At 39.8% G+C, this 23,926-nt stretch overlaps 1 protein-coding gene across 1 annotated transcript in view; it reads right to left on the reverse strand.

Annotated features, from left to right (window-relative positions):
* The window catches only part of cpne9 (copine family member IX), a gene marked incomplete at its 5' end in the record, with an annotated part of 80,802 nt that extends 60,061 nt beyond the window's left edge, over nucleotides 1-20,741 (reverse strand). The window contains 2 exons of the mRNA XM_083920647.1: nucleotides 18,450-18,490; nucleotides 20,662-20,741. Of these exons, the coding sequence (XP_083776773.1) occupies nucleotides 18,450-18,490; nucleotides 20,662-20,741 (121 nt within the window). The remainder of the gene's footprint in view (nucleotides 1-18,449; nucleotides 18,491-20,661) is intronic.
* Nucleotides 20,742-23,926: the final 3,185 nt, after the last annotated feature.

Here is a 23,926-nt window from a genome sequence, read left to right on the forward strand (position 1 = left end):
AATCTATAATGTATAGTCACCCTTAATATGGCAAAACAGGAGTACATTTGAACTCAAGGATAAGAAAGTAGAGTAAAGTAAGTACAAAATACCAACACAATATATGTTTCTTAGGATCCCTCTCACTTTGCAGCCAGGTATGCCTACGTCACAATGCTGGAGTAACCACTACATGCCCTGCCTTGCAGATATGCTGCCACCGCCTTCAGCCAGGGGTCTCCCAGGATATCACTATCTATAATTTAAAAAGGGCTGAAATGCTGTGTACTGTATAGGCATTATTCTTAGGACCAAATGAAACATATAGCCTGGATCTCAACTTTCCTCTAAGAAAAATGACAGAATCATTCATTTCAGTTAGTGCCCCAAAACAACATATGTTTACGTTCTAAGAGACAAAGACCCATAGCAGCCTCCTGTTTGTTGGGAGCTAAGAAAAGCCATCAGGTGATGTTATTATAGACATGTCAAACTTCAACATGACAGAACTGTTCTTGTCCCATTTCCTATCGACACTCAGAGTTGGTGTATCTTAACCATGACCGTGATTGTTCGCTAACTTTTTTGCGTTCATGATGACGAGAATCCCTTAACCTTGATGGGTTATTTAACCCTGACAATGATCTTTTGCTAAACTTAAATAAAGTCATTTTAAACCTTAACCATAGCACTGTCACATCATAAAACAGATTGATGTTCCAATAGCACTTTTTTAAGGCACAGAGAGCCTAGAGACTCTCTTGGAAACACACAAACTGCAACGCCAAATTAAAGTCAGGGATGTAAATACTACCCTATTTTCAGCACACCTAAAGCTGTTTCACGCAAAGTACGGATTTTGGTCCTTGGTGTGAAACGCCTTAGATGACAGAGACATTTTTTTTTTCCAATTTTGTTGCTCTATCTCAGAGTTGGTGTTCATTTTTATGAGGTTTTTCTGTATAGCTCCTCTGTTAACTTTTGATGTAATTCATTTAAATGATCGGAGGGCAGACAGCGTTTTTATAGGAAAAAATCTCTGTCTCTTCTCTTTCTCTCTTGTCGTAGGGTAGTATAAACCCTTAGTGTTGTTTAAATTTATAAAAGTCCCCTTGATGAGTAAGTTAAAGTAAGGTTGCCCTGACTCGCCATGATTTGTGCTGCACTTTATAAGTAAAAGAGTGGTTTGTTCACCAAACCTTAAACTTGTCTTCTGAGGAGAAATTTTGCTTTAGGTACAACAGAATACAGGCAACACAATTATAACCCACAAATGTATCATGTGGTGATTAGATCAAGCATTAAAATTCTTGCATAAGCAAACAAGCAATACTGCAATACAAGTGCTGCTGTCTTGACGGGTACCATCAGCCACTGTGTGCCTTTGTGAAGTTGGACATTAGCTATAATGAACTTTCAGACTGTCTGGACCAGCAGACAATTAAAAGCACATTTTCCCTCCTAATGAGCAATTAACAGAGGGAAGATAACAGAGTAGGGGCAGCAGGCAGCAAACCTTTTGGGCATTGCATCTTCAGAATAAAACAATCTTTTCTTTGTCAGATTGTTAACCATTCTGGAAGCATGCAGTGCTGTTTAAAAGGGTATTGCTTAGTTAAATCAGTTTATGAATAACATTTAAGCCTTCCATTCGATTACAGAAGCAAAACAATTAAGTCAAACACACTCCAGGGATTAACAATGTTTATATAAAAGTCATACCCCATTGATCTCTCCGGCCTAACTAAAATTTGTTTGTTTATTTATCAGACAGACAAGTCACAGGACCTTGATGTTTCCCCAAGGTTGCAGAGTAACAGCACCACAGCCCAACAGTGGACTCGGAGTCCTGAGAACCTGACTGATTGCCTGCTGTATGGAAAGTGACTGATAAAGGAAAGAGCACATCTGGTCAGCTACAGAGTGGCCAAATTACAGGGCAATTTGTTGTCTATCCAATTCCTACTCCAAATACAACACCTGACAATAGTCTGGCTGCAGGACGGGTACCCAGACGACTCTGAACATGAATGAATCAGACGTTGTACAATAACAATATACAATAAAGAGAGTTGTGCAGTGGCACAGTAATAGGATCTCCGATCTCCTGGAAAAAGGGACATGGACAGACTTTCTAAGGAGCATTGGGGGCATTTCTTTTGTACTGCCAACTTCATCAAAAGATACAGAGATATACACACGTTGATGGAGATAAAGTGTATAAGTGTATTTTCTACCTCCCTTAGGTTTGTCGTGTTAGAATAGGACATTGTAACTGTAATGATTTGCAAGTATCTAATTACAGCTAACCTAACAAAGCTCCATATTAGAGTGAAAGTGGTAGAAAATGAACTACCCCAATGTATTGCAACTAAAGCTAGTGCTAGCAAGGATTTACTAGATAAACATTAATATGAGGCCATAGTGGATTTGTTATCCAAGGCAATAAAGTATACCTGTCAGCAATGTAATTATATGGAAAATGTGCTATTCTCACTTCCATTATCAATATGACATTAGGCCACACATCAAATAAAAAGAAGAAGAAAGTACTTCCTGAAAGATTTGTGTTTGATGACTTTGGTCAAGTAGCCCATAGGATGATGACAAGTCTACCTGCCAGTTACTTGCAATTATACATTACTAGCTTCACCCGACCGTATATTGTCTCCCTCTGCCACCCCAGCTGAACTCACTGGGATGTGATAAGCAGTGTTTCTCCCACATGCATCAGCAGTGGCAGTGGGCTGCTCCAGGAATTATATTGCTGCTGCTGAAATATTTTTTATATGGTACATATTTTAAAGAGAGGAGATTGATCTCTGTCTGTGTTATAATAGACTCCTAAGCAGCGCCATGACTACAAAAGGCTGCTGTCTCCCCTAAGCTCTCTCTCACACACACACACACACACACACACAGAGTCAGGCACACACAAATGCCACACAATTCGAGTCCATATCCGGCCTGTTGAGCTACTACAAAACATATATTTAGGTTTCATAGTAAAAATGAACAGTTTGTTTAGATAACTTATAACTTACTGTATAATTTCAACTTCATAAATCAGGTGTTCTTCATATTCATCATCCTGTTTATTAGCTGCCGGACACAGTGCTCCATGCTGATCACCGATATTATCATTCACTGAATGGAAAAAAGCCCTACAATTTCATTTGAGTATAACACGCCTGAGACGCACGACTGCACACCAACTTAGATCACCGATCACCTCATGAAGTTTGCAGACGACACAACTCTGGTGTGTCTCATTATCAAGGGCGAGACACACTACAGGAAAGAGGTAGACCTTCTGACCACGTGGTGTAGAAACAACAACCTCCTGCTAAATGTCAGCAAGACAAAGGAGATTGTTGTTAACTTCCATAGAGCCCACACCGACCCCCCACCACTAACCATCGACGGTGCTGCTGTGGAGAGAGTGAGTAGCACCAAATTCCTGGGGGTGCACATCAGTGAGGACCTGTCATGGACTACAAAGACTACATCACTGGCAAAGAAGGTAATACAGCGCCTCTACTTCCTGCGGAAACTCAAAAGGTTAAGTGCTCCACCACCCATCCTGACGACATTCTACAGAGGCACTGGTGAGAGCATCATTTCCAGCTGTATACCTGTATGGGGCGGGAACTGCACTGAGTTCAACAGAAGAGCCCTGCAGCGCATATTGAATACAGTGGGGAAAATCATTGGTGCCCCACTCCCATACCTCAAAGACTTGTACACCACCCGCCTCAACCGGAAAGCAGTGACAATAGTGAGTGATCCAAGCCATCCCACACACAAGTTGTTCAGCCTCCTGCCCTCTGGAAAGAGGTACATGAGCCTCCGCTCCTGCACCTCTAGAATTGTTGGGTCTATGTAAATCATAAATTAGTCATAGAGTGTGGTCTTTACCTACTCTGTAAAGTGTCTTGAGATAACTTTTGTTATGATTTGGCACCATAAATAAAAGTGAATTGAATTGAATTGAATAACAGCTTTGTCGACCAGGCTGTCAGGCTGCTGAACTCTCTCCCCTCTCTACCCAGCAGGGAGGAAAGATAAAAATCTGCCCTCCAAAAGACACCCTGTACTCATAACAAACAAACAGAAAACGACAAATTGCACATATGGACCTGCTGCTATCACTCGTTTTGCACTATTATGCCACCAGCTGCACATTTATTTTTATTATTATGATTATTCTTATTATTACTCTTGTATTGTTTTGTTGTTACCATAGCAGTAAGTTAATTTATGTTGTGTCACGTACCATTGTGTCTTGCTACTTTACTAATTGTGTCTTGTCTTTGTCTTGTCTAGTCTACGCATCGGATAGTGAGAAACAAAATTTCGATTACTTGTATGTCTTGTTCATGTGAAGAATTGACAATAAAGCTGACTTTGACCTTGACTTGACAGTAACAGAATAGCAAATACAATCACTTCATTGGAACATGTGACGGACACACAAAGGTTTTAATCTCAGGCAATATACAGATTCCCTCTGAGACAGGTATTATATGTTAGTTATAGGCTTCATTACCTTCATTAAAGAGACTCGAGAAATACCAATCAGAGTTTAAGCTTGATTGCACTAATTATTGTGAAGATATACAACACTTCCTGTTTTTACAACAACATACAGCAAGATGTTCCTCTATAACTTCCAACTATTTTTGGGACTTTTAAAATTCTTTTGATAACTTTTATTGAGGTGGTTGAAGGATACTTCCTGCAAAGTGTCTTGGTGATTCGACGGATGTAAAAAAAAGGTTTTGCATTTTTTGTGATTTTGCAGGAAAATACTAGCCGTAAATTGTCGTTGCCTGTATCACGTGATATAGCGTCGTTCAGGGAACAAGTGGATGTACAACGTTAATTGGTGATATACGATGTGTGAGTTAGAAGCAAAAAAGCTTTTTCCCTGATTATAGTGCCACCTTGTGGAGGACGTGTTATTTTTGGTGTTGACTGTGGGGCCACCTGTCTATACCTTCCCTGAAAGTTTTGTTGGCATAACTTGTACTAAGAATGCTCCAGTTTGAGTTATGTTAAAAAAAGCACCACCTACTGGCTGATTGAAGTCATATTTTACTCAGAGCCTCAGACGAGCATTAAAAACTATAGTTTTACAGTAAGTTTCTTGTTAATCCGAATCATAATTGGGAAGATACACTTAAAATCGGCATAACAGTGACACTTAGTGGTTGGTTGGTTGGTGTCATAGGAAACCATATTACCAAGTTTTGTGTTGATCCGACACATTTTGGGGAAGATAGTCAGCACTTCTTGTTTTGATTGTAATCTACAGAAAGTTGTTTATAATTTGCACATTTTTAAAATCATCAAAATTAATTTGATACATTTTGATCAGGTCCCTCCAAAGATTGAGTGTGCCAAGTTTCATGGTGATCTGCCTCTCGCATGAAATGAGCGTGGACTTCATCACGAGATTCAGCTTGGTTCGGGGAACGCGTGTATGTAAGAACTTTGAATCTGCAAGGTATAATATGGAAGTTATAGGCAAAAATGTGTTGAACTTGATTATAGCGCTATCTGTTGGTGGACGTGTCATTTTTGGTGTCTGCCATATGTGCACGGGTCTGAACAACAGGTCAAACTTTCACTTGCATAGCTTGTGCAGTGCATGCTGTAATATGAGTTTTACCGATGGAAAAATAAAACAATCTTTGCGAATACAATAGGGTTCCCAGCACCAGGAGTCACGTTGCTGCCTGCATCACATGGCCCCCTGCCCCCTCAGGCTTGGACGCCTTAATAAGGGCTGCAGCAGAGGAAACAATCATTGTATAATTAATAATTGCAACAATGTGACCATTTATATTTATGAATTGGTCCAGAAGAGCACTCCAATGGAGGTAGCAGCTTGAACCACCTAACCACTATGTGTGCACATCCTTGATGGGAAATATAGCTACAGGACATAAAGAACATGTAATCTCCAGCATGCATGCCAGCACACTAAGAGACATTTAAATCCCTTATATATTAAAATGTCAGTCCCATCGGTGTATTGAGTGTAATTGAAAATGGCAGAGTGTACTTTCGGACTCATCTGGCTAATGCAGAGCGAGCTGACAGCAACAGTCACCTGTGTGAAGTTTTTTTTTTTCGACTGGGGATTTCTTGCTGCCAGCCTCTTGGATATGCACTGCAGGAGAATATAATCAGAGAGTAGGCAGACATAGACAGGATGCCACAGGCTTACTTACAGGTTGGGGGCACAAGCTGCTCGCTGTGAGGTGAATCAGAGAGGTGGTTGAGTGGTAGGAGTGGAGTGGAGTGGGGGGATTGAAGGAGGACAAATTAGATATTAAAGGGAAGGACAGGTAGGGAAGATGGAAAAAGAATGCTACGGATGAAGAACGTGGGGCATGAAAGAAGAGGACAGAGATGAGACGGATAGATGACTGAGAAATAGAAGGCGGGAAATCCACGGACAGGCGGTGGCAGATGTCAGCTGGAGAAGAAGTGCTTGTCTGTCAGAAATCCCTCACAGATACACTTTTCACAAATCAATTTAGCTGGGACCGGGTTGGCACACATCCCTGCTAATCTATCGATCTGCTGCCAAGAGAGGGATAAGACAAGAGAGCCCTACACCTTTGGAGGCCAATTCATGAACCTCAGTGAAGCAAAGCTGCTGGGAGTCAATATAAGGAGATAACGTTCATCAGGCAGGGTTTTTGCTGTGAAAGTCCAGTTTACGCGGCCGTCCAACAGGTAAAAACTGCATTATCTATGTAAAAAATGAGTACATTCTGTTTAAAAATGATCAAGATACATACCTCATTGTACCAGAGGGCATTGTGAGGCAGCACAGCTTTGAAACCCTGCAACTCAATGGCTCACAGTTTAGCTAGTTTAAAAATAAAAGCGCTGCACCCTGCCTTAGTTCACTGCATGTGCATTCTCCATGTATTTTGGGTGTATCAATGTATTGCTGTGGACGGGGGCAGCACTCTCAACGTCTTTTAGCCACCTAATACAAGGCACACCTACAAAAAAACACTTTCCTCCAGATTCCACAGAAGTTTCCCCTCTCTTTCAGCTGTCCAGTCTCCCTCTACAAAAGTTCTTTTTCTGTATATGCCGTCTCGTAAAGGGATCCTCTTGTCTCCACAGTGAACGCAATTTTGTTGCCACTTTTATAAACACTCGTTTTTATATTGTATTTATTTCGTGAACCAGGGAAAGTCTGACACAGATGGTCTTGTTGTGGGAATTTTGGATATTTGTAATTCATAATCATAGTTTTGTCAGGTCAGACACAGTTCAGTGTCTTCTCTGTCTCACCTTCTTAATGGATAACGCAAATAACGAACTCATGATCATATATTGGCATATTTGGGGCTTTGCGTCCTGTCTCTTCCCCTAAAGACTGTGTGAGATTTGGCTCATCGTCATTCCTGCTAGGCTCTAAGTTTGTGAGGATGCAGGGGTGAACGTATTTTTGTGTGCAGAGGAAAATGCTTTGGCAAAATAAGCCACAAAGAAAAAGCGGATCCTGTTTGTTGATCTTTATTGAAGAATCCATTTCCACAACAGTCTGCAGAGTAATACAGAGCACAGCACAGTTGGCTTATGCACAGGAATACGTTGAGAAAAAGTATTGCAAGGGGAAAGGGATGTCTGATGTCAAGGTAAAGCAGTGAAAATATAATAAATATAGCGTACACATAAAGTGATAAGGATTTTTTTAAGTCGGCTAAAATATGCTGCAGCTGCTGACCCCTTCCTCAGCAGCTTCTGTGTCTGTACTACTGTCTGCTTCTCCCAACTGGCAGCCTTCTAACCGTCATCTACTAAATGTAATGCGCCGACTGTCCATAAACACCTCATACAACCCAACTTCAAAGAAGCTAAGCCTTTAAGTTGCTCGTTTAAATCTATAACCGTGTTCAAAATGCTAAAAGCCAAACATGTGACATCTGAATATTGCTTTGTTCTATTATGATCATGTGCAAGAAGAAGGGATACTTTTTTAAATTGATATATCCATTAAATGCCACGGGTGTGAGAAGGACGACCATGAACGTCTGAATCAACAGGGGCTGCTCACTGTTTCCTCAGATCTCATCAGGAGACCTTGGGGGTAATTAAGAGACCAGTGACCTTTATTTAGATGGCATGACTCAAGTCTTGCCTTTATTCACCTCCACCATAGAGCCTTTATTGAATTATGACTGACCTGCATGTGGAAGTGGAACGTGTCAACATAATGTGTATGGATGAGTAAACGTTGACATGAACAGAATTGTCTTCCATAATTTCTTCTTCCCACCACAGTCTGCTTTACATATTCCTACGGTTAAAAGGGATAAAAAATGACCTGATTCTGAATTGCATTGAAGCATCCAAAATCATAATGTTTATACTGTATATCAGAATGTAGTCTCCCAGATGACTCCCTGTAAAACCACAGCAGGCACTAAAACTGATTTTTATTACAACGAACAACCTAAAACCATACCTGCTGTGCTATAACTAAACATTAACTCCTACCTGCTAGTGAGTCAGAATCCTAAAGCAGACACAAGAAAATGAATGTACAGGAAGTATAACATAGTGTATACAATTTAATAAAGATGACGCTCTAACTTCACAATAAGAGAAGACTAATTATAATTGATTTGCACTAATACGAATACGATAATTGACTACTGGACAGGTGGGAGTAGGGGGGCTGTCTCCTACAGATTTTAATGGAGTGAAACACTCATGCATGTGGATGAAACTGACAGTACTCCACTGGCAAATGATGTTACATAAGAGAAGTGGGAAGTTTCATATGGGAGCCTGATAGCAGTTTAGATGGTGGTGGAGAGAAATACAAGTGTAAGTAGTGCGTGGCTTTAGAAGCTGCACAGTGAGAACATGAAAATTAAAGCTAAAAGATTGCCTCAGTGTTTCATTCAGCCAATGTCATCAGGGATTTTCTTATGACTCTTGAACTCTAATGATATTAATGTAATATCAAATTTTAATAGTAATTGGAGACAGAAATGACAGTTTTTGAATTGCAAAGGAGTAACAAGTGACAGGAAAACAGAACAAAAAGCTGAAGAAAAAACTGTGATTTTAATCTGGTTCCAAAAGAATTAATTGTTTTGTTGAGTTTGTCTTTGACCAAATCACAAAACGTATTATTTTAGTTCCCTTCCAGCGCAAAATCTCTTCAAGGACTTAAATTCTTCTTAGCTATGGCAGCTCAAATGGAGAGGATTTTCTACTTGCTTCAGGAAATGCACAGGGACTGTTTGCATCTTTCCAAGGGCAACATCAGTGTAGCTGAGGACACACATGCCTTGAATATGTTAAAACCTAGTCAAGACTGGACCAAATGAGACAAAGGGCCCGCGTGAGTATCCAACAGCAAGGCAAAGCATGGTGTACGAAAAGAGCTTTGCTTCACAATGAAACATCCATCATTTAAAAAAGTGACACCTACTCTGAAACACTGACTGACAGCATAAATTGGTACACAGCATGCATGAATGCGTTCCAAAAAAGGCTTACATAATGTCAATCCTTTGTGGACAAAATATCATTGTAAAATCAACAAGTGACTTATTAATTCAATTATAATAGTGCATGTTAATATCAAGGCTCTTTGGGCGACTGTGGCTCGGTTGGTAAAGCGAGTTGGCCAATGTCCAAAGGGTCGGCGGTTAGATCCCCGCCCTGCCCTACTTGTGTCATGGTCGTTGTGTCTTTGGGCAGCGTGACTACTATCGTAGTTTATCACCACCATGTATGTCTATGTGTGAATGAATGGAACCTGGACTCTGTAAAGCGCCTTGAGCACTGAGAAAGACGCTATATACATCTAAGCCATACTAATAATAATAATAATAATAATAAGACCAATTTAGTCAGGTTATAAACCAGACTCAGGAATTAACAGAATAGGCCTTCATGGAACAGTGTTAAAAGGGGTAACTGCCTCTCTGGTCTTGAGTGGGACTTTAGCAGTTGCCAATTCATTATCATGGCCTCTATTGTAAGTCAAAGAATGCTGTTACTGGGTGTAAATTGTATTTTTTATTCAAAGTAGAAAAAGGGAACGACATCACAGTAACATCAAATGGCCAGTTGAGACTGGCTCCAGAATCAAGTCAAGTCAAAATGCCAAAGTCATTCACAAATAATCGTGTTTAGATTCTGGTACAAAAAAATGATTTTTGTAAGTGGGTTCATTTCTATTCTCACCCATTTCAATTCTATCAATGCCTAGAGATCTGCATAATTAAAGGACAGGGGGGGGGGGGGGTGGTCAGGCACTGACAAGACCGGGATGCTGGAGCCACAGGGAGCCGCCCACTTTGAGCTTCATTTGGATTCTGAATCCTTTGGGTGATGTCAAGGAGACTACGGCCATATTTAATTCTTCTTCTATGATCAAAGTACATTTTAAAAGTAACCCTCCTCACCCTGGTGTTAACAAAAAAATGTTCCCATTAACCCATCCTGCTGTCACAGAGCAACATTAGCAGTCATTTGAAGTTGTGTTTCCGGAGAATGTTAAGTCCAATATGTACTTCCGTTTTTGCTCTGTTTTGTTTTTTAGTCCTGGGGATAATATCTGGCTGTAGGTTTGGTTTCAGAATTAGGAAGGACACAATGAATTGATGACTCTAAAAATTGCCCGTAGGTGTGAATGGTTGTCTGTCTCTGTGCGTATCTATGTGCCCTGCGATAAACTGGTGTCCTGTCCAGGGTGTACCCCGCCTCACGCCCGATGTCAGCTGGGATCGGCTCCAGCCCCCGCGACCCCGACAGGGACAAGCGGTTGAAGATGAATGAATGAATGTGAATGGTTGTCCGTCTCTATTCGTCTCTATGTGCCCTGTGATAGACTGGCATCCTGTCCAGGGTGTACCCCGCCTCACTCCCAATGTCAGCTGTGATCGGCTCCAGCCCCCCCGCGACCCCGGCAGGGACAAGCGGTTGAAGATGAATGAATGAATGAACAATGAAGTCAGAGGTCCTTCAACAGGCCATTAGAATCATAACAGTAGAATTGTAACTAATACAAATGTTATGTACAACGATAACATAGCAAAATTATGAATGCATTAATGTGTGTGAAGGAGGCTGATGACATCGGTGAAAACAAGATCCTGTAGTAAAGTTGCAGGCTGTAGAACCCCCAAAAAGAGCTAAAAGATGTTTAGACTCTGTATACAGCTCAGGGGAGCTTTGGAGTTTGAGATACATCTCTGTGGGTTTATGAAAATGAGGGACCTTGTTCACATGGTAAACAGCGGATGAGAGATTGCTTCTATAAAATTTTGATTACTGCATCTGCAACATTTGCATTTCTATTACAGGCTGACAACAGATTAGCAAGCAACATTGAGCAGGCTGGCATAAAAAAAGTAGAAAAAAACCTGGGCTCAGTCAAGATCACACACTGTAAGAGGTGAGACTGGTGGCCGAGAATGAGACACTACAAGATATGAGAAAAAAAGTTCATGGTCTTTGAAATGGATATTGCGTTAGACTTAAAAAGAAATATGTCAATGTCAGGAGCAGAAAAGAACTTGCAATGTAACCCAGCCTGGAAATGAAAGTAGAAAGAATAAGAATAGTGAAAATAACTGGAAGCTTTCTTGCTTCCATGGACTGGAAATATTCTCTGTCATCTCTCTCATAATGTCCAGCTAAAACATCCAATAGAAATCACGACAGTGCAAGCTTTCTAGTTATTCACTTCTAACTTAAACTGATTGCAGAGTTATACATCCTCCATGTGTGGGCAGATACCAAGAGACATCAGGTAATTTGATGGTGGAGTAAAACAACTAAATTGAATTTACACAATGACCAGACGACATGGTACAACACCCTCAAGGACAAACACTGAATCATCAATGGATGAGATGACAAGTGCTTCAGAGTCTTTGCTTTGGTATCTTGTTCAGAGGTGCAACACAGAGAAACATGCAGCAGACAAACACAAACACACACACACACACACACACACACACTTTTGGCTAACAAGCATTAATGACTCGAAACTCTAAAGAGGGGATCGCAGTCGGAAAAAAAAAATCCCATTGCATTGTGGAGGAAAATCTAATCTGTTCCCCTCAGGTGTAGGAAACAAAACACTGATTACCAGCCATGAGAGCAACGCTGGTGTTGTTTTCCCCTTGTGAGTCTGTGTGTGGACATGAATATTTCCATAATATCTGTATCCCAGAGAATTGCCTGAATATTGATAACGTTAAAGTTAAACTATCGTTTTTTGAAAGTATTTGCTGTAAACAAACTTACATAAGGTCAAAGAATGGTACAGACAGTTCTACTACCGCATATGAATGTCCCTACTTTGATAGGTAGATATCACTCAAGGACTTTAGATTTTTTTAAAAAGTACATTTGCTCAAATATCATGGTTAAAGACCTTGAAATGTAATCTTCTATTCTATTTTTGTTATTCTAAAATGACAAGAAACAGAAGTGCTCACTTGGCCAGTGTAGCCAGATGATAGAAAGGAACACATAATACCCTGGCCCTATTTTGCATTGCAAGATGATCTCTTTTTCAATACTGCACTGAAACTACAGTGAATAAAATATCAAAAGTATCATCTGTTATGAAGTACCATCAAAGGGTAGAAGCTTTTGGGTTCTGTCTCTAATTTGCTCTTTCTATTTTTGTACATGTCCCAAATGTGCAATAATCTGCTTCCATCTTTCATGTCAGTGTTTGTTTTCCTTCCCGTGGTCCCTGCACTGTGGATCTGCCATTGATAACTAACTTTGATCCCTGAAAACCTCACATGATAATGTGCACTCTCATCATCATCGGCTGTGCACATGCTTTTTGAGATGGTCTCTCTTTGCTTGCAGCGTGCTGAACAGGAGCTCGGTTTCTCTCTCCGAGTCAAAATTAGAGAACAAAGTATTAATACTTGATTTATTCTGAAAAATTGTTATTTTTGTATCCTTCATATTTTGATAGAATATCCGCTGTGGCTATACCACTGCTGTACTAGCATGCTTTTTTAAACAAACTGCATAATCCATTTTGCAGTGTGACAGGGGCCATTGTCTTGCATGAGAGCTTATAGGAAAACAATTGCAGTGAAGGTATTGCATGCTGCCGAAGGAGGTTCATATAAACATGTGCATTCACCCTGCCATGGAGCTGTACAAGAGGCCCAACTCCTGCTGCAGAAAAAAACATTATCCCCAGCTCACTAGCTAACTAGCCAGCCTCAAAATAAGTACAATTTGACAATGTAATGCTTCACGGACACTCTCTTGTCATAGCTTAGGCAAGCACATTGTTGTCGCCTGAGAACTTTGTTCGGCACAGTTTCTGTAACAAGTGAAGCATGAATGGAATGAACTAGCAAGTTAGCTAGCTACCTTAGCTAAAAGAGCTATCATTAATATCAACATAGCATCCAGAAGAATTTCAAAAGAATTATTCTGAAAAAATCAGATCTATGCCACATAGGCCTAAGGGCAAAACAAATAGGATCATGGCCACATTTGCTTTTTATGTGAACGTAGCCTTAGTAAAGGAATGGATGGACCTTAAACATGCACTGAAGCTCCACTGAAGCAAGGGAAACATGTGGACTGATGAGAATACATAAATAAATTACCATGGTCTAGGTAAATACAATTCCGATGGCTGCGGGGTGTCCATTGAGATGTGTTAATGAGCACATATTAAGGTTACACAAATTTACACAGCCACTCTGAACTTACTTTGTATCACATAACGTGATGATTTGACATCCCGTTCGTCGGCCAGCCTACAGTACACATAGATTATTTTTCTTTATGATATTAATTTATCAATAATGACATGGCTGGATAACTAGCTAGTCTTGTTGTTAAACATAATGTACAATTGTATTTACTGTTTATCAATCGTACACAGTGTTATTGACTGTGAATCCTGGGTGTCATCTCTATGTTCTTTGGGTCCTATGTTCCCGAGTTACATAAGTCTCTGCCTTCGCAGATTTTGTTAGGGCTAGAGTTTATGGTTAGGGTCAGGGTGAAGGGCAGGGTAAGGGGGTAGTTTTAGGGTCCACATAAGCCTAATTGCCAGAAATTCATCATGATTGTGTAAAAAATAACAGACCGGGGATCATAGGACCCTTTCTGTGAAAACAGGGAACACGGTTACTTTTTTAAAAAAAAAGGTCCGCTGTTCCACGGTCACATACAAAGCATGAAACATAGGTACGCTCCTAAATCTTGCTAACATAGCATTAGCGTTAGCTTACTGTCTTGTGGCTGGTGTTTTCAGAGCCCAGCGGAAATATCAATATAAGCTTAATAGCCTGCATTGCCGAGTAGATTTTTCTCATTTACTGCAGTAGTGAACAGTTTCCATTGTATATGAACAATGTAATGTAATGCAATGTAACAATGTATTTTCTTTGGCAAGTGACCCGAGCAGGATAATGCCCTTCAAGGTGACCATGATCGGGAATTAATGGATGACAGCTAGGCCAGAATCGTCCGATGTGCGTTATCCCTTGCATAATTTCCATCAGATTTTCCAAATAGTTTCAGCTTTTCTTGAATTTTTGGGTGATTGAAACTTAGCTAATGTTTCAATAAGAATTAACCGTCAAAACGGTTGTAGAATAATTGACTGATTCATTGATCAAATGTTGTTGTAGACCCACCATTTTATTTTGATTCCTTTTCCCCATTTTTGTCATGATAGGAAGTTATGTTTAGGATTATAACAATGTTTTTGCTAGTGCATTTAATATTGTGATTGTATTCTATACTAGGTTGGTCAGGGCTCTCCCTCAAGGTACATTGAGGCTTTTATATATGGCAATAAAATAATAAAATTGACTTTTTAAAAAATGTTTTATGTCCTCTAGACCGACTTGGGGTCGCAATATACAGCTGTCCCATTTACTGAGTGCTGTCTATTAGTTCTGAATATAAATAACATCAGAATAGTGATTAACTCCAATTCAGTTCTGTGTTATCAAGAAACTCTTTTTGACCTGATGATATATTGTGTATTTTCGTTCTCTCTATACTGTGTAGTTACTATATTTAGCATTTATCCAATCAACAGTCTACAGTCACTCCCTTCCATACAAGTAGCTCTAATTAGGGGTCTATAACTTGATAAAATTGTTTACATGAGAAGTGGAAAAAGAACCACACAGTTGATCATCTCCTCTCGGCTGTATGACACCCACACTGTTAATGACTTCCTTCCTGTTTTAAACTGCAGTCACATTACTGCCATGGCATTTGCTCTGTTGTGACTTTGCTGCCAAATACCCAACAGCTGAGACTGGACAATCATAAAGGCTGGATGGAAACATCAGGAAGCAGCTGTGATTGTAAACATGGCAGTTAAGTTGATACAATAAATGATTCCCCTGAGGTTGAAACAGAAGTTTAAAATGTCCCTTATATTATCAAATCATTTTGTAATCATTGATCAACTTTTTTGGGATTATATTTTGTATTATGTCCCAACTGTTCGCTCCGGACGTCATGTGTAATATGTATTGTCAAGAACCTCACGATTTGATTCCGATTCTTTAGGTCACAATTCGATGATTCGATAAATTATAACTCTTGAGTTCTTTGTACTTTGAATTGAAATGTAAACAAATACAGTATACTGCAATATTGCAACCATAGTTAAACTTAAAGTGCCATTGTTTTTTGAGCTTGGGGCAGATTGCAGAGAAATGATCTGTCCAGCTGCATCTGTTTGGAATCAACAGGTTAAGCCACGGGTTGCAGAACATCTGCGTGGTGTCAGCTTAAGTGGTTGCGCACTCTTGTAATACTACTGCAAGCACATAATAATAATATTGCACAGCTAACAGACAACGACATCTTTCAGCTGTAGTAGGCAGCTACGAGCACAGTTCACAACATCGGCTTGTATTGTGGACCGAGTATGAAGGCTTATGCACCACGTCTCGCTGTCTGTACTGGCCGGACCCCAGTAGCTCCTCAGGCTGCTCTCACATCTGCAACACAGGCTTAATCACCAGCCTCGAAACCAGCCTGGGCGAGGAGTTAGACAGCTGTGCTCTCCAGCTGTGATTTGTGCAACTAATTTAAAAGCCTGACTGTCTAGCTGATTTTGGGTAATTGTCTGAGAGAGTTGCACCTAATGGGCACTCAAAGGTACCACATTGCTTTGCTGGATATTTAGTTGTTGAAGGTAGAAAGCTTTAGGGTCAGAAGGGCCAAAGGGATACGAATTCAAACGTGTAACAGAGCAGCTTGGATTGCCAGGTGAAAAGAGGATGCAGTCTCTCTGATTTTCTTTATGCAGCTTTTTGGCTTTTTGAAGTCTCTGGTAAGTTACCTACTAAAGCACTGTCTTGGCATTCTTCTACAGACTTCTCTGCCACAATCATCGATGCTGTGATGATTGTGTTCAGGGATATTTGTGAAGCTAAAAATGATTATTATTTCATTATGGATTTAAATTGGAGCTGAAGGTAGTTATTTCTAATGACTTGATACGTGTTTCAATTGATGTCTTGTAAAAGCAGCTGATTAGTGATATTTTACAGATTCAGTCCCACTTTACCCAAACCCTATAACTAACACTTTCAACTACCTTACAGATCCATTGGTTCCTACGTGAAACAAAAGGCAACAGTGGCATTTTTTAAGTTCGTCCCATTACATAGTTCTGCCTGTGATGCAGTTACGTCTGCAACTCATTGAGTTATTCAATAATAATTTCTAACTCTAACCAAGTGTTTTTTTTTATTTTTTGCCTAAACCTAACCATGTCGTTTTGTTTCCTAAACAAAACGACATGGTTACAACGATAACGACCCAAATTCAGTTTCACAAGGGTAATATAAATGTAATCGTTGTTGCTGTTGGTGTGTTTTTGAAGTTGCATGTTGTTTTTTGGAGTCATTTATAATCTCCCTTTTGTGTCATTACGATATGAGGTTATGTTGAAAAAATGATGATAATGATAAAGAGTTAAGGTGCTGGTGATGTAGGTAACATTATCTCCACTGCAAAGACACTTTTGATACAATGCATTTTATCTACAAGTTTGAATTACATCAATATTCAAAAATAGTTATTTAAGCAAACAATCAGCTATTTCTAATATAACCAGACCTTATTTGTCAGCAAGTGGTCATGTTATAATACCCTCCAATTTCTATAGTCCATGATTGTAATGTATGATGATAATTATTCCCTCTTGCTGACATTTTTCATGTCTCAGTTGAAGTTTCCAAACTGGAATTGGTTTCTTTTTTTTGTTTCTGTCCTCTAAAATGTCTGCCATTGACTATAGTGACTTGTAACTGAGGATTTTTTTTTAACTTTCGATGTTACACAAAATATTAACCATAGCAGAGTAGTCATATAGTCAAGTACAATAGTTATATATAATACTACATAGTAAAGACTGCATGTGTCTTGATTGGGATCATACACAGCTTTGATGCCTGGTTAACATGTGAGGAGCTCTTTTCGAAAACGCTATAAATCCGTTTTAATAGTTTTCAGGAAAATTACTTTTTTTACCCAGACCCACACATTTGGTTAATATTCAATGTATCTTGTCAAAATGTTTTTTATGGCTCAGTCTGAACGTGTTGAACGGACGGACGAAACAAAAAACTCTCCCGCTTCAGAGCGCCGCCATGTTGGATCGCACAGAACGCTCACTGAATTCTGATTGGTCGAGAGGACGTATCGCATTTAGGCTAAAAATAGGTTTGCCGCTGGCCGCGGTTTGGAAAGGAACTGCATCTTGAGGACCATTTTAAACAAGGAAATATAGCGATTTGGCATGAAACACTGATGAAGCAGTGAAAAGGTTCTGTATACAGCAAAGTGGCTCAAACTAATTTTTTTTAAATTTGGCTTTTATCTCGTTTTGGAAAAGAGCTCTTCATGTGCAGCTCCAGAGTCTGGCAAAAGAGAAATATCCTTCACTGAATACCATAATAATGCAACCAGCCTTGTGTCTTCATTGAGACAGTATACAATGGATGGATGCCACAGGTTTTAGAGTGGGTATATAGATTCAGAGGCAGGCTTTTAACCCTTGCAGCTTGGACATGCTCTTTTCCTCTTCTTTACTACCCAACACACTGAAGCTCAGCCAACCTTACATCCTGAACTTTCTTAAACTTTGACCTTTTAGTCCCTACTTGTCCTTGTTTTTTTATTCTCCCTCCTCGCCCACTTACCACCAACCGGTGGCTCTGACCTTCTGGGTTATTTACCAGAGCAAGAGCCAGGGGAGAGTAGAACATCATTCATTATGTCTTACTGCTTTTCTTATTCAAAGGAAAAATGCCAGTGTACAATAAGCATTAACAGAAAATGAATAAAAACAACAAATGCATGTCCCAGTTAAAAACTCTAAATATGGAGCTGATATTCAGTCCAATATTCTAGTAGTAGAGAAAATAGTTCACACATACCAGGATCTGACTTGGAGAATGTATCCACATCCAGCAGGCTCCTGTAGAAACAGAAAAGTGCATGTAAAATACGGATAATCTCAGCCTTTTTTATTGTTTTGAGACAATGTATTCATTCATTAACATTTCCCAAATTCCATTTTTTACCTCTTTTGTATTTCACTCCCCTGAGTATTTCTTAAAGTCTCAGCTAAGCCCCTGAAAGTTAGGTCATTGGCAGATTTAAATTGCTCCCCAAGTTATGCTGCGAACATCCAAAAATGTGCTGCCGACCATTTCCCTGAAATCTAAGCCACAGTAAATACAAATACAATAGTTCACCAGGTTACTAGTGAAAGGCTGATGAAGAGGGTGCAGTAATTAATGTTAGTGCTAGTGCTAGTGCTTCTTATTGTAAAGGTTCTAGAGTCAGATTTTGGAAAGAGCTAAGCTAGCCCCCTGTTTCCAGTCCTTATTAAGCTAATATAACATGTGCATGTGCCATTATTTAACTAAAGAGCTCACAAAATAATTTGCGACAAAAGGGTTGGGAAATGCCATACATTTACAATACACTTTTGTGCAAAACAAGGTAAACTTGATGATTCATAAGCTGTCCGGCATCTAATTCTAGCAGTTATTAATCATTTCGGGGAGGGGGAAAGTACAACGAACGTCATCATCTGAGCCCACTCCCTCTCCCAGGTTTGGGCTGTCGAACCCAGATGTCTGTGACTTCAAGTCTGTCTGATCTCAGGAGGAGCTAAACACGAGCAGCAGCTATTCATTATTCAGGAGTGGATTTGGGAGCCAGTCAGCACACGGTCAGGCAGGCAGGTTGACAGTCTGCAAAACCGAGCCTGAGTTTAGCTGCTCCGTCAGTTAGTCAGCCAGCCAGTCAGTAAGCAGAGCAGCCGACCATTCAGCTCCAGCAGCCTGCCAGCAAACAGTCACTTCAGGTGTGCTGTTTAGTTTCTGGGTTATTACCATACCTGACAGCTATGCAGGTATTTTTTTCACTGTGTGCGTGTGTGTGTGTGTGTGTGTGTGTGTGTGTGTGTGTGTGTGTGTGTGTGTGTGTGTGTGTGTGTGTGTGTGTGTGTGTGTGTGTGTGCATGTGTGTGTATCATCATAGCAAAACGTGGTCCTTGAGACTGTCGAAAAACAACCGCAGATGTGATTTTGAGTATTTTGCCAGGTGATTCGTCTGTCTCTCTGTTTGTGTAAAGATTTTGACAAACGTTGCGGTGTGTGTTCAAAGATGGGTGTGGTTCAAGCAAGGGCGCCAGAAGTAGGGAGGTAGAAGGTAGGGAACGTAATCAACATATACTCATCAACAGGTTAGTATGTTTCCATTTAATGTTGTAAAACGGTGACCGGCACGCGACCAGCAACAGAACAAGTAAAAAAAAAACTACAGTTACACGACTGGTGAGATTAGAGAAAAGGTTGTGGCTTTATTTAGACTTTCCAGCACATGAATGCCCCCAGGACACGGACACTGATCCCCCAGGTGAGAGTCTCGTGTTTTGGGACCCAGCCACCACCCTCCTTCTTTGATCCTGACGTAATTTCTATATGAATAAATACGTGTCTTACATACAAATTACAGTGCATTAGGATTTATAGAATAGTGGATAAGAACAGACTGCAACCATCACCCATTAATGTCTATGGGTATCAATGGTAATGTCCTGGGTCACTGGCTTAACCTCATGCGGAAATCAAGGCAGTCTATTGGATTGTTAATCACTTTGATGCCTATTGGATTGACCGTTTATCTGAAAGCAAAGGGCACCAGGGAGTAAAAGGTCAAGTATAGAAGAGAAAGCACAGACAGACAGACAGACAGACAGACAGACAGACAGACAGACAGACAGACAGACAGATAGACAGATAGATAGATAGATAGATAGATAGATAGATAGATAGATAGATAGATAGATAGATAGATAGCTGAAGCTGATGTTTGCTTTTAGGATGGAGATGTGGATGCACATTAGGGAATCAAACCAGCAGGAAGTATCAGTGTCACATCAAAGGAAACAATAACTCTCTAGATAACATCCACACACACCACACACATCTGATCAACTTCCAGCACTTTCATGCTGCGTGCTTGAAAATCTGAATTCCATAACACACTGATTAGATGCTGATTTTTAATCTGGGTTTAAACTGAAATAATTAGGCCACATGTATTTATGTGTATTTGTAAAAGAGTTGACCTTACCGGCACGAAACGGTAACTTCTATTTTAGTTGCGGGGACTCTGGTGTTGAGAGGGTCGAATTCCCCTATTGATGCCATCATCTCGACTCGCGACGTCAATCGGCGCCCGCAAAGAATGAAGAAGAAGAAGAAAAAGGAAAAGGAGGGATCATTCGCAAAAGGATCGTGATTTCAGTAAATCCATTGTCGAACAGTCTTCTGGCGGTGCGCTTCTGGAGTAGCGGAGGAGGGGAAGAGAGAACGGAAGAGAGAGAGGGGGGGGGGGTAGAGAGAGAGAGGGGGAGAGAGAGAGAGAGAGAGAGAGAGAGAGAGAGAGAGAGAGAGAGAGAGAGAGCGATAGAGAGAGAGAGAGAGAGAAAGTTGTGAGGCAGATTGAAAGTTCATTCATCCTCCGTGCGTTCACGGTGCGCTCCCGGCGGTGTCCGGTGCTGAGGAGGAGGAGGAGAGCGCAGCCATCCGGAGGCACAGGTAACAGCATGGGGCTCCCTCTCCCCAGTGCCCCCCGCTCCTCCTCCCTTTGTGTTTGTCTGTATCATGTATACACATACATTTAGTCACTTGTTACTCACCTATTACTGTTCGTCGAATATTTCCCTTGGCATCAATAAAGGGAACGACAGAAAAGGCTAATTTCAGTATTAGTGCGCAGATGACAGGTACACAGACTGATGTGATCAGTTGGTTACTTACATTAAGATAACTAGTTTTGCATTATAAATGTCTGAAATGATATGTTAATATATGCAAGTGAGGCTTCATCCTATGATGCGCTAATTTGCATACATTCCCAGAACAGATATGTAAATGTGAGGGGATTTTTGCATCTCTTTGTATTACTCAATAAATCAGAATATACTCTAAACATGCATTTAAAAAAACTACGTTCATGTTTTTAGAAGTACAATACATTTCCATAAATCAGGTTGTGAATGATACATGAATAAAAACAAAACAATTCAAAATATAGATGGGAATGTAAATGGAAAGTTTGGTGCAGTCAGTGCTGCTAAGATGGATATGATTATTATATGATGAAATGTATGGCTTCCACTAATCTGAACGAATTTATGTACAGGAAGCTAATTAGCCAAAAATCTCAAAATTGATTATCCTGCAATTTAATTCATGCATTCAGTCCTATGGGTCGTGTTTTAGCTAAGCATTACTTAAGTGCATTTGTATGTATGTATGTTATTATGAAATGTTACCACAGATGCATTGCCATATACATTATGCAGTGTAAGAGGATGTTTGACTTACTTCTTTTAAGAGTAACATTGGCAGCGACGTGCAAAGAACAGCTTCAGATAATATGAACAATATTTTCTTGTGAAGCTGGAATAACTCACAGGAATAAAGATGATCCGACACAAGAAGAGATGTGAGTGATACTGGAGGTTAAAAGGTCTGGGCTCGAAACTCCAAAAACGCTGAAAATATATTATCTAGCTCTTTAGTACAGTATGTGAAAGATATTTAATTTCCCTGTGGGTTAAAGAAGAGCTTGTATGTCATGAAGCAAGTTAGCTATTGATGTCAAAGACTGTAGTTAGTAGTGTCAGAAAGAACAATTCTTACATAACATTACATCATTGTATTGCAAACAAAGAACATTGTCTCGCATCCCGAGCTCCACAGTTAAATCTGCCACAGAAAACCTTCCCTTATGTTAGCCGGATACAATCTGTTCCCTTAATAATATAAAGCTCATGTTTATTTTTAGAAAAACAGAAGAAGTAATTAGGAATGAAGGACATTTTACTAAAAAACTAGCCATTCATTTGTGATATGATGAGCAATAAAACATGAAATGGACTTCCTTTTGAATTTTACATAAATCACTTAACAACCCTTTGCTCTTCAGGGAGAACAGCGAGTTTCAATGGTCCTTGAACATCAGATATGTTTCTAATTTATGACAGCAAACATCAAAGGGCCATCTCTCCATATTGTTCATGATGAATGTTAATCTGTTATACGTTTTTTTTTAATCCATCATATGAAGTAAAGATTTCTCCTCACTTATTAACAGATGCACATAAAAAATGTCCCAGTCAAAGATGTTTCCTGCAAGCTGCACTTTAGTCCGTTCTAAATCATCTCACATTTATGTCTGACTGCTGATGTGGAGCCACTGCATTCTTTACTGCTCCATGCACAATTTATTCAACTTTGGACGTGTGAGCCAAAGAAAAATCTAAAAATACAAAACAATAAAGTGATAAAGTGTGTAACTAAAGTATGGTACAGTGTAACTACATTTATGTTTTGTATTTTTAGATAAGATACAAGATAATCTGGTTTTACCTACAGTATCAAAGTGAGAAGACAATGTATTATTAGCCTGTGTATTGCCTATTACTAATATTATTATTATTTTTATTAAGGGAACGATTGTATCTGGCTAACATAAGCTAGCTACAGAGTTGTTAGGGAATAGATTTTATCAGGCTAACATAAGCTAGCTACAGAGTTGAGAGGGAATAGATTGTATCTGGCTAACATAAGCTAGCTACAGCGTTGTGAAGGAATATATTTTATCCGGCTAACATAAGCTAGCTACAGAGTTGTTAGGGAATAGATTTTATCTGGCTAACATTAGCTAGCTAGAGAGTTGTGAGGGAATAGATTTTATCTGGCTAACATAAGCTAGCTACAGAGTTGTGAGGGAATAGATTTTATCTGGCTAACATAAGCTAGCTACAGAGTTGTGAGGGAATAGATTTTATCTGGCTAACATAAGCTAGCTACAGCGTTGTGAAGGAATAGATTTTATCTGGCTAACATAAGCTAGCTACAGAGTTGTGAGGGAATAGATTTTATCTGGCTAACATAAGCTAGCTACAGAGTTGTGAGGGAATAGATTTTATCTGGCTAACATAAGCTAGCAACAGAGTTGTGAAGGAATAGATTTTATCTGGCTAACACAAGCTAGTTACATAGTTGTGAGGGAACAGATTTTATCTGGCTGGCATAAGCTAGCTACAGAGTAGTGAGGGAACAGATTGTAGCTGGCTAATGTTAGCAAGTTACAGAGTTGTGAGGGAGTAGATTGTATCTAGCTAACATAAGCTAGCTACAGAGTTGTGAGGGAACATATTGTATCTGGCAAACAAGCTTGCTACTGTGTTAATATTGTATCAGACTAAGGTTAGCTGACATCAGCACACAGAAACTTGTGATGTCAACATTGACAACGGTGAACATTTTTAATATTTTATTTTTTATTTAACTGAAAACATTGATTAACACAGACATGCAATTTG

This window comes from Echiichthys vipera (assembly GCF_963691815.1).
Source record: "Echiichthys vipera genome assembly, chromosome: 9".
Lineage (NCBI taxonomy): Eukaryota > Metazoa > Chordata > Actinopteri > Perciformes > Trachinidae > Echiichthys > Echiichthys vipera.